Genomic DNA, 12807 nt, shown 5'->3' on the forward strand with positions numbered 1-12807 from the left:
ATATTAAAAACAAAATGACTGTATTTCTCTCCCCAATCTATAGCTCTGCTCAGCTGAATTAAAATTTAAAAAAATTTTTTTCTTTACCCCTAAACCAGTACCTTCAATTCTTAACTGGCCCAAGGGCAGACTTCCTTACATGACAGCAATAAACACAAATAAAAAGTAGAATTCTGCCAGCAAATATTATGTATGATCCCAACAATACAGACACAGTCTTAAAAATCAGTTATGTATTTATTTGTATAGAATCAAAGGAAAGACTTGAAAATCCTACATAATAGCCCATGAGGCTTACAATTTAATTACTAATCCAGTTTAAAAAAAAGAAAAGGTTTTCCTCCACAAACTTGAAGATGTTGCTATTTTACATGCTTCAGATATGTGTACTAAAACACCAGACACCTATTCATCTTTAGTTTTTGCAGAAGCAGTATTAAGTCCAAAAAAGTCTTTTTTAATGATGTACCGAACACACTGCAAAATCACATTTCTTTCATGTCGAATGTCTGGAGCTAAAAGCTAAAAAATGATAAATAAAAAGATTAGCTGGTAAATAAAATATATCCAAGAAACACCATCTAAAATAGCATGTGTGCCTTCTCTATATAAAGAACACAGAACAATAAAGATGTGTATTATATTTACTAATTATTTTCCTAAAACGCAATGCAAGAATATTTCCTTTTAACCAAAACTATCTAGCTTAAGCACAAATGTTCACATTTGAGATCCTCTCTAGGACTATCAAGCAAAGGACAGGAAAAATAGGTTTAAAAGTCTACAATTCTTTAAATCTAAAAATCATGTCAAACAGGATCCTCCTAAACCCAAATCTATAAACAGTACAGAAAGTGGTAAGGAGATATGGTAAATATAGTAATAATGAAACTAGCAGTAAAAAATCCTAACACTGCTGGTCTTTCAGAGCTTCCCATTTTTGTGTTTACTGTAATTAAAAGAAAGCTGAAAATCCCTGGTATCTAGAATACATAACCAAGGAATTATATGTGATTCGCCAAAAAGATTTAATGTAACTACTCATTTTACTTCCGATGTCATAAATGTAGTTCAGAAACACCCACACAGGCCCTTTCAGTAGAAAGATGATTTAATATACCACTTATAAGGTAAACATTAAAAAAACGCAATTTACTTTATATAGCACCAAAATTTACAAAACAGAGTACATTTCAGATCAATTTTTATTAAGAAGCAACTGTGTCTACATGTATTACAACATGTCATAGAGTGTAGTCACAGAACACTTCAGCTACAGCAGAAGCATATATCTGACCAGGCAAAACCAGACTTTGCACAGAATGCCAATAGATAGTTTTACAATTCCACTGAAAATTTCAGAGTATTTCTATCACTCTTAGAAATGAAAGTCTTGGATCTTTGAACAGCTTCGTGTCCATCACTTAGAATCAAAAGAGGCATTGCTTCTTACAATTTGAAGAAAGATCATAAATTTTTGAGCACATCATGCTGAGAATAAAGCCAATAATGCACAGAATAAACATAAAACCCTTTCTCTCCCTTCAGCCTGCACTGTATTTAGCTGTGCTCTCAATAGGAAAACTTTATAAAGGTCAGTACACTTCAATACCTATTTCTTTACCAACCACTTAAACCTAGATTCCTTTATTTTAAGCAGTTTTGAAAATTGTAATTATTCTACATTTACCAAATATCAGCTATATTTCAAATGCAGCTTCAGAATTAAGATACATAGATAACTCTCCAAGGAGCATATGTCTCTGGTAACCTTAAAATACACACACACAAGCCCAGGAGCTCTATCTTCAAGACACAAGAAGAACACAAAGATCAGAACATAAAGAAAAATCACTTACCATTTCCAGGAGATATGGATGGTGTGTTCTTGGTTCAAATAATGTTTGATAATTGCGATAATTTTTTTTCCTCTTAGGATTTGTGTTTTTAAAACTTTTCTTTTGGCTCTCATACTTGGCTTCTGAGAAATTTCTAACAGTTGCTTTAACATCTTGACTTGGTTTCTTAGGAGTACTGCTATGAAGAACCTGGTCTTCTGCCAGAATGCCTGCTTCAGTCTTGATGGGAACTTCTAATGTGATGAAATATAAACACAAAAATAAAAAACAAATTAAAAAACAGGGAAAACTTACAAAGATAACAAAAAAACACACCCCATAATATTCCCCTTCCCCAGCCATAATACTGGCTACTTATTAGTTAAAACTGAGCATGTACAATGTATTATACAAAATTTTTCAAATTGTGAGCTATGACTGCCAATAATTGAGATTACCACAAAGAACTACAGAAAATGATCCCTATGAAAGAAATGATACCAGATGGAAACTTGGATCTACACAAAGGAATGAAGAGTGCCAGAAAGTCAATATGTGGATAAATACAAAAGACCTTTTTTCTCATTTGAAAAAATTTTTAAAGATAATTGACTATTTAAAGCAAAAATAATAATAACAATGTATGTAGGATTTATAACATCTATAGAATTAAAATCTAAGATAACAATAGCACAAAGGAAGGGAAGAGGAAAATCTAAGTATATTGCTATAAAATTCTTAAATTACAGGAATACTTCACTTTATTGTGCTTCGATTTAATGTTGTTCACAGATAGAGCGTTCTGTACAAATTGAAGGTTTGTGGCAACATTGAGCAAGTCTATCAGCACCATTTTTTCAACATCAATTGCTCACTTCATGTCTCTCTGTCACATTTTGGTGATTCAATATTTCAAACTTCATGTCTCTCTGTCACATTTTGGTGATTCAATATTTCAAACTTTCACTGTTATTAAATTTGTTATAGTCATCTGTAATCAGTGATCTTTGATGTTACTATTGTAATTGTTTTGGGTCACCACAAACCATGCCCATATAAGACAATAAACTTAATTCATAAATATGTATGTTCTTACTGCTTTACCTACCTGCCATTCTCTCATTTCTCTCCTTCTCCGCAGGCCTCCCTATTCCCTGAGACACAATACTGAAATTATGCCAGTTAATAACTGTGCTACAATGGCCTCTGAGTGTTCAAGTGAAAGGAAGTGTCTCACGTTTTTCACTTTTTTTTTTTTACGTTTTTCACTTTTAAGTCAAAAACTGAGACAGGCCAGAAGCTAGGCCTCTTGTACCAGTTAGCCAAGTTGTGAAAGCAAAGGAAAAGTTTTTGAAGGAAATTAAAAGTGCTACTCCAGTGAACACACAAATGATAAGGAAGGGAAACAGCCTTACTGCTGATATGCAGAAAGCTGTAGTGGTCTGGACAGAAGATCAAACCAGCCACAACATTCCCTTAAGGCAAAAGCCTATAATCCAGAGCAAGGCCCTAACTCTCTTCAATTCTATGAAGGCCGAGAGAAGTGAGGAAGCTGCAGAAGAAAGGTCTGAAACTAACAGAGATTTAAAAGAAGCCGTCATCATGACATAAAAGTGCGAGGTGAAGCAGCAAGTGCTGATGTAAAGCTGCAGCAAATTATCCAGAAGACCTAGCTAAGACAATTAACAAAGGCGACTACACTAAACAACAGAGTTTCTATGTAGACGAAACAGCCTTGTATTGGAAGAAGATGCCATCTAGAATTTTCATAGCTAGAGAGGAGAAGACAATGCTTGCCTTTAAAGCTTCAAAGGACAAACTGACTCTCTTGTAAGGGGCTAATGCAGCTGGTGACTTAAAGTTGAAGCCAATGCTCCTTTACCATTCTGAATATCCTAGGGTCCTTAAGAATTACACTAAATCTACTCTGCCTGTGCTCTATAAATGCAACAACGAAGCCTGGATGACACAGCACATGTTTATGACATGGTTTACTGACTATATCAAGCCTATTGATGAGACCTACTGCTCAGAAAAAGATTCCTTTCAAAATATGACTGCTCACTCCTGGTCACCTAGGAGCTCTGATGGAGACGTACCAGGAGATTCATGTTGTTTTCATGCCTGCTAACACAACACACAGTCTTGTCAAGTTCACATAAACATGTTTTGGGGTATATATGTGTTGGGGTATAAAACGAATCTCAATAAATTGAAAAACTGAAAGCATATAGAATATGTTCTCTGACCATAACAGAAGTAAATAAAATCAATAACAGAAAACTATCTTTAAAAACCCTCCAAAAAACTGGAGCTGAACAACAGACTTCTCAATAACCAGAGTTAAAGGACATATCACAAGAGAAATTAAAAAATATTTTGATATAAATAAAAATGAAAACAAAATGTGTCAAATTTGCAGGATGCAGCTAAAGCAATGCATGGAGGCAAATGTATAGCTCTGAATGCTTACATTAGAAATGAAAAAAATTTAAAATCACTTATCTCAGTTTCTACTGTAACAAGGTAGAAAGTGAGGAGGAAAGAAAGAGTGAAAGTGTGAAAATCAATTAGAAATAGACAACAGAAAAAAATCAACAAAGCCAGAAGGCAGTTCCTTGAAAAGATTTATAAAATTAATAAACACCTAGCAAGATGATCTGATCAAGAAAAAAGGGGGGAAAAAAACCCAATTAATAGTATAAGGAATCAAAGAAGGAACATCACTATAAATCCTACATATATCACAAGAAAATATCACAAACAACTTTATGCCAATAAACTTGACAATTGGTCAAATTGAAACAAATTCTTCTGAAAAATATAAATTACCAAAATTGGCTCAAGGAAAAAGTAGAAAATCTGAATAGTGCTATACCTATTAAGGAAATTTGATTAATTTAGAATCTTCCCCCAGAGAAAATGCCAGGTACAGATGGCTTCACTACTGAATCCTACAAACAAGAAAAAATTGCAGCAATTCTACACAAATCCTTAAAAGAGGAGGAGGAAACAGATCCCAACTCATCCCAAATCCAGACAAAGCCTATAAGAGAAGAAAAACACAGACTAATATTCCTCAAGAACACGGATGCAAAAATCCTTAATAAAATATTGGCAAATCAAATCCAGTAATGTATTAAACAGGTAATACACCAATTCCGAGTAGACTTTATCCCAGGAATACAGGGTTGGTTTGACATTTGAAAATCAATCGGTGTATTTCACCACATTGAGAAAAAAAACAACCACCACCATATAATCAGTTGAAAATTCACAAGTATTAAGATAGGAATTCCCTCCTCTCAGCCCCAAATGGTTTTTCTATATTTTTGATTACCATGAATTATAGGCTAATGTGATATAAAGAGTTCTATCCTAGACGTTGGGAACTGAGTTCAATTCCAATTGCCTGGACACGAGTGTGACAGGCTAATCATATGCCTCAAAACCCTCAACATTCAAGCATTACATAGGACTGAATGTGGAAATTACATTTGAAAGGAAGTACAGGGTAAGTGTTAGAAGCACAGACTCTGTTACAAACTGTTAGGTTCAAATTCTAGATCCAAGACTTCCTAGCTGTGTGACCTTGGAGCAGCTACTTATCTCTGCCTAAATTTCCTCATAAGTAATGGCACCTACTTCATGAGGTTACTGCAATAATTAAATGAGTAAAGCACATTAAACAGTGCCCGAAATAGAGTAAGCACTATATAAGAATTTGCCCTGATAGTGATTTTAATGTGCCTTCAAACTAATGGGGAAAAGAGGAAAAGAAGAGAAATATAACCATAAAACAATGGAGCTAAGAATTCACAAGTGCTTTGCAGAGTTCAAAACTATGGGAATAATAATTAAAGGCAAAAAAGAAAAACTAGGGCACTATTTTCTCTTATGTCCCCCAATCATAGCCAAACCTATTTGAAGAAACATAACAATTTTGGGGAGTTGCAAAACTGTGCTTAACTTCTCATATGGCACAAACAAAAACAAAAAACTAACATGCAAGACCCAGGATAGATAAAACGTTTGGAAATACTGCTCACTGAAATTTTCTTTCCTATCTATATCTTAACGATTCTGAAAGCCCCAGAACCAAGTATATAGCCTCTTCTTTTGCTCAGTCTTTCTGGAAGGACCCTTTCCTTGTTTAAAATTCATTCTGGAAAAGCACTATTCATGTTTAAGATCCTCTACACACTTCTATGTTAATTCCTAAGTTAAGACAGGTCTTAAATATGAAAATACGGTTGTTAAAATCTGTGAGAATCAGACTGCTTCTCTCCATTTAGAACTCACTTAAATAAGAAGCCTTCTAGACGCTATTTCATGGTTCAGAGAAGGCTCACTTTATTTCCTTGGTTTATTTACTCTGAAGTCCCTCTATGTCAATATCCTATCCTATCCTATAGCCCAGAATTAACACTGAAAGCTAGAAATTTGCTAGTGACCTGGATGGCTTAATAAAGCTGAATTCAAATTACATAAAATAATTCTTAAGGCTTAGGAATGTGAAGCAAGGACATTTTCCTTAAGGCAGGACATTTTAAACAATTAGTCAAAACGAATTCATACAAAATCAAATATATCTTTTAACAGACAACATCTTCTGTTATGTACTAGAAAAGAAAAGCTATGCATTACTGTGCAGGAAGATAGCAAATGCCACACAAAGAAAGACTGTAATGGAAGGCAATATAGTTGGCTTCTTTAGACATTTAAGTCCCTAAACCTAAGCTTTACATCAGCTTCGCCATATACTAGCTTTGCAAACCTACCCTCTCGAAGCTTAAGGGTCTATAAAATGGAGGGTTGAAACCTCAAAGATCCCTTCCAGTTTCCTTTCTTCCTTCTAATTTAAAAAATAGTGGCAGCCTCAAAATGAAGACATGAGTATAAAATGTTTTATCTTAGGAATGAGAGAAGAAAGCATTAGAACAGCTTGTTTTTATGGGATTCAGTAATCTGGTAATAGCTTTCTTTGCTATCACCTGTCATAAATACAAATGATAAGCAGGAAATGTAATACGTGTTTAAAGAATAACTTCATCTTCGTATCAGTATAATGGAAACAAGAGTAAAGAAATAAATACTGTTTTTCTTAAGATTAAAAAAAAAATAAGAAGAGGCAACCATCTGCTAAGGAATACTCTGATAAAGCCAAAGTAGTTTATATTTCAAATTTCAACTAGCTTTTAGCCAGCTACCATAGTAAAAGGAAAAAAGGAAAAAAAAATTCCTGTTATAGATAGATCTAAACCTTAACTTTCGTATTAAAGCCCAACTCTTCCTTCAACATCTCAACTACACAAACATTGATTTTCTCTAGCCTAGCCAACATTAAAAGTCCTGCCATCTTCATCCAATTACATTCAAACCTTCCCTTCATCCTACATATTCACTTTTAAGACCCTCTATTCTTGAGTACAGCCCCTACTGTGATTACATATCTGAGACACACACTCATGAATTCTCTCATGGTTGGTTGGTGAAGCCTAGATAAAATGACCATGCAGAGCCAGGTACACAGGCACAATAGGACACATGCTTATGCACTAAACAAATGCTGGATTACTGATATGAACCTTGGGTTAAGAACTGCCATACTGCCAAGCCTACTTGCAGCCCTTTTAGGTGGCCCTAAAAGAGACGCTAGTGATTGAGCTGGTTTATTATCATCTTTAAAGGTTAAGACATGTATCCTGAACAACATTAAGTTCTCAGAAAGACTATCTAAAGGATTCCGTGTCTCTCAACCTTTAAAGTACATACACGGGCGAATGCAACGCAAGTATAGGGTTACTGTGTTCTCCAAATGAGATAATTTAGGTAAATGAGCTCTATAAAGAGCAATGCCCCATATACATGTAAGGAATGTTATTATCCTCTTTGTCACAAAGGACCTCGCTCCACCTAGTAAAGGTGCAAAACATGTTAAGACAAGGGTTCGTGAGAGTAGAGAGAAGTAATTAACCTTCTTCACTATATCTTTTAGAATATTCTTTGATTTCACTAGTGGATATTATCTCTTCCCCTTCCTATTCTTTTACTATTGTTTGCCCTTTTCTCCTAGAGGAGCAATACATTTCCCCATTTCTCCCACTTCATTTCATCCCATGTTAACTTCTGAATCAAACGAAGAAGGAACTTGAGGATCAAAGAATGTGCATGACACATCTTGTCCTCAGATACATACACATGAAAGGATGCTACTGATGCGTAGTGTACATCAAAGGCAAAAAGCAACGAAACAAACCTAACTGTAACAACTGAGGCCATAACTTACCTTCTGGCTCACTCTCCGACCCCGAGAGGCTGCCATAGCTGCTCATTAGGGAGCACAGGGCTGGTGTCACTTCCTTAGGTATGACAGCATTTTGTGGTTTCTCCTCTTTATCGGACTCTGGAATAGAAAGACCTAAGAGTAAAACTGTATACCAAAAATATCTACAACCATAAGAAAGAAAGCTGACAGCCCCCCACTCCCTCATGTGTTAGTGAAAAGAAAGTAATTTCTGATCATTTCCTCAATCTTCCCAAAAATGAAATCCAGGAGACTCGAAAAATTTCCCCTTGGTTTAAATCTTTGTGGTCAGATAAGCTATCTACCCCAAAGAGAAAACAGAGGGGCAAATGGAAGCTATACACGACTCAGTTTCTTACCATGCTTCACAGGTTATGGAACTTGGGCCTTCTCTAAATTAACCAGTCTTTGTTATTATTTTATTTTATTTAGGCTATTAATTAATTTTATTAAGGTAGCAGGAAGGCCATAAACTTATTTGACTTCACTGGATTAGGATCACAGACTCTGAAAATTAGATTTAGAATAAGTAAAATATAAAATATCCACTCTTTTTGTTGTTTTTACGACGGGGTTAGAGGGCACATATAACATTTCAACCATTCTATAGCTGAAGGCACAAAGAGTTCCGCTGAACTGAATCCGCCCAAAATTTTTATTATTTAGAACTTCTAAGAACTTAAGTAAACAAGCCAACTATGAGAATTACCAAGTACTAAGAGCCTGCCAAAGGTAAAGTGTTTGATCAGAGCCCAGTAAGCCTAGCTATAGCCCCCGGACACCACCTATTACATTTATTTTTGGCAGCTCTCAAAATGTATTACATCTATTCTAAACAAGTCAGTAATGCCTGACTGAAGAATGAAGACAGTAAGTAACCTGTCTGTGTAGTGAACCAACTCAACCCACAACCAATATGAAATGTTTCAAGACAGTACTTAACGTTTACCAAGTCAGTCTAAGGGAAACCAAAACATGCCAGTAGGAAACAGGAGGAAACTTTTATGTGAGTATGGAATTACCACCTTCTGGTGGATGAAGTTAAATCCTCTCTCCTCCCCCAATCCACACTGCCCAGCAGCAGCCCCTCCAAACACTGCTCCTTGTCGATTTTTAGCTAACTTATTACCTTTTCTCCTGAATTAATAAAGGGAAAGGAAAATATGCAGTTATATATATATATAAATAAGTTACTAGTGGATAAAACAGAATCTGCAACAATATTAGTACAGACACTGGTCATCTCATTGTTTGAATGATGATGTACCAAAGTGTAGTATTTCCTTCTAAGACCCAAAGAGAGGCACCAAAAAGTACAATACAGTTGACTATATAATGCTCTTTAAAAGCATGAGCTCATTTAATCCTTATGAAGTATCACTTTCACTATTTTTTTTTTTTTTTGGTTGCATTGGGTCTTTGTTGCTGCACGTGAGCTTTCTTTAGTTGCGGCGAGCTGGGGCTACTCTTTGTTGCAGTGCGTGGGCTTCTCATCACGGTGGCTTCTCTTGTTGCAGAGCACGGGCTCTCGGAGCGTGAGCTTCAGTAGTTGTGGCTTGTAGGCTCCAGAGCGTAGGCTCAGTAGTTGTGGCGCACGGGCTTAGTTGCTCCGCGGCATGTGGGATCTTCCCGGACCAGGGCTCGAACCCGTGTCCCCTGCCTTGGCAGGCATATTTTTAACCAGTACGCCACCAGGGAAGCCCTGCCTTCATTATTAATTACAGGTGATGAAACCAAAATTCAGAGAATCTGAACTGGATGATCCTTTAGGTAACAAGTCTATAGAACACATGGGTCAAATTTAAATTCTAGCTATCTAATTCCAAATCCCACTTCTTAACTAGTGGGCTAGAATATCTCCTACAGATATATAAAGTCCTCTTCTGAAAATTAAGTCATCCTACCAAAATGTCTCTCTGGTCTAGAATGTTAATAAATGTCTTCCAGCTATAGCCCATTTCTCTGTTCCCTTTCAGAGCAAAACCCCAAATAACTATTTGTATAATTCACCAGGGAACACCTGGGCCTGAAATTTCCTACAGCTATCTGACACGCTCCAGAATCTACTCCAATCTGCCTTTCAGGCCCATCACACCAGTGAACCTTTTTCTTCCAAGTTCACTGGATTCCTCTGTGTTGCCAAAGAGGAATACTTGTTGGTGCTCATCTTATTTAACTTAGTGATGACATCTGACAGTCCAAGTGGCCCTTGAACAACACGGGCTTGAAGTTCATGGGTCCACTTATGCACAGATATCTTTTGATAGTAAATACTATTGAAACTGATCTACAGTTGGTTGAATCCATGGATTCGGAACTGTGGATACAGAAGAACTGCATTACATGGAAGGCAGACTACAGGTTACACTTGAATTTTCGACCACGTGGAGGGCTGGTGCCCCTAACCTCCCAAATTGTTCAAGGGCCAACTGTAGTCATGTTTTACTTTTAAAAACATTTCCTTCACTTGGCTTCCAGAACCCTTTCACTTGGCTCTCCTTTCCCAGTCTCCCTACTAAATTCTCTTCATTGACCAACTTCAAAATTCTTGAATGTCCCTGGGTCCAATCCTCAGCAACCTTTTCTCTTTATGCCTCCTCCTCCTCTTATGATCTCATTTTATCTCAAAGTACTATCTAGATCCTGGTAAATCACAAATGTATACCTCCAGCCTTCAATTATCCCCTAAACTCCAGAATAACCTAACTGCTATTCAACATCTCTGCTTGGGTATCAAACAGGCACCTCAAATGTTAACACGTCCAAAAACAAGCGCTTGATTTCTCCTCCAAACATGCCTGCCAGTAGTCTCCATCTCAATAAACTCCAGCTCTTCTTCATGGTTACGCCAAAACCTAGCAATCACCCTTGACTCTTCTCCTTTTCACATACCATATCCAATCTAGCCACAAATACGGTCAGCTCTATTTTGAAGATATATCCAGAATCGTACTCCTCCTCATTACTTCACTTCTATAACTCCAGTCCCAGTCAACATTTCTTACCTGGACAGTTCTAGCAGCCTCCTAAAAGGACACCCTGATATGACCCGCCCACCTCTGCAGTCCATTCTCCACCTTAACACATCACATCACCTCTCTGCTCAACCTCGGAGTAAAGTCCCAAGTCCTTTGCTGCCTACAAGACCCTACTTGATCTGATCCTTCACCACTTTCTTCCTGGCTTACTCCACTCCAATCTTGCTGTTCCCTGAATACACAAGCATGCTCTCACCATGGGGTGTTCGCACTTGTTGCTTTCTCTGCTTGGAAAACTCTCCCCTCAGGTCTCAGCCCCTAATTTTACTCAGATTTCTTAATGTCGCCTTATCATACAGATGCCATTGCTGATTATATAAAATAGCACACCCCTTTCTCCAATTGCCATTCTCCATCCTTTTCCTTAGCTTTACTCATCGTTATGAAGGATATCAACCCCTATTTACTGCAGCTGCCTCAAGCAGAACATAAGGTACAGGAGAGAAGGGGTTTGGCTTTGTTCAGTACTGTATCCTCAGAGCCTAGAACAGTACATAAGTGCTCAAGAAATATTTGAAGAACAAACTCTTGCATGAATGAGTTAAGGACAAGTTCAAAAAGGCTAACTGGTACAGAATGACAGAGCTATGCCGAGGTGGTACCACAAAAGAAACCTGATTTTGTCTGGATTCAGAGCTTATTCTTTTTTCTTTTCAATAAAATGATTCCATTTTTCTTAAAAAATCACACACATGTGTATAAGAAAAACACTGAAGGATATAAAACAAAACGTGAGCAGTGGCTGTCTGTAAGTTAAGAAAGTAGGTTGTTTTTTATTTTATGCTTTTCAGTTTTTTCCTCACATTTTCTGCATTATTTTTGTAATCAGAAATGAATAGAAGAAGAAAACATAGGAAAATAAAACCTGGAAGAAAGTGTTTCCTCACAATTCAATTCAAGAAGTGGACCACACAGCTTTAACTGGCCTACATATCACCCCTTTCCTGCCTCCCTTTTTTTCTAAACTTTATATTTTGAAACAATTTTAGATTTACACAAGTGTTGCAAAGATAGTACCAAGAATTTCCATATACCCTTCACCTAGCTTCCCCTAATATTAACATCTTACAAACCACAGTACATTTACCATAGCTAACAAATTAACATTGGAATAGTACTACTACCTAAACTAGAGACTGTAATGTAATTTCACCAGTTTTTCCACTAATGTCCTTTTTCTGTTCTAGGATTCAATCCACCATATCACATCATGTTCAATCACCATGACACCTTGATCTGTGTCTTCTCCAAACCTGTGACAAATTCTCAGTATTTCCTTGCCTTTCATGAACTTGACTGTTTTAAAGACTACCGGTCAGTTATTGCAGAATACCCCTCAGCTGGGTCTGTCTGATGTTTTCTAATGATTAGACTGAGGTTGTGGATTTTAGGTAGTGACCTTCTCATCATATATCAGGGAGTACATCTCAACCTATTACTGGTGATATTAACCATGATCACTCGGTAGTCTGCACCACATTACTATTCTGCTCTTTCATTATTCTATTCCTAAAAACAAGTCACTAAGTCCAGCCCACATTCAAGGGGAGGGAAATTAATCTCCACCTCTCGAAGCAAAGAATTTTAGACATACATTAAAACCACAACATGAGTGGCTGGTGTA

At 36.7% G+C, this 12807-nt stretch overlaps 1 protein-coding gene across 2 annotated transcripts in view; it reads right to left on the bottom strand.

Annotated features, from left to right (window-relative positions):
• The window catches only part of NUFIP1 (nuclear FMR1 interacting protein 1), a 52636-nt gene that overhangs the window by 8440 nt on the left and 31389 nt on the right, over positions 1–12807 (bottom strand). The window contains exons 8-10 of one of the 2 annotated variants that reach the window (XM_067713910.1): positions 8128–8244; positions 1860–2092; positions 219–522 (exon numbers count right to left, since the gene is read on the bottom strand). In XM_067713910.1, coding sequence (XP_067570011.1) covers positions 406–522; positions 1860–2092; positions 8128–8244 — 467 coding nt within the window. In that variant the 3' untranslated portion in view covers positions 219–405. Of the gene's footprint in view, positions 1–218; positions 523–1859; positions 2093–8127; positions 8245–12807 lie in introns of those variants that run through there. The other variant, XM_067713912.1, reaches the window with a different exon arrangement.

Source organism: Pseudorca crassidens, chromosome 18 (genome assembly GCF_039906515.1).
Source record: "Pseudorca crassidens isolate mPseCra1 chromosome 18, mPseCra1.hap1, whole genome shotgun sequence".
Classification (NCBI taxonomy): Eukaryota; Metazoa; Chordata; class Mammalia; order Artiodactyla; family Delphinidae; genus Pseudorca; species Pseudorca crassidens.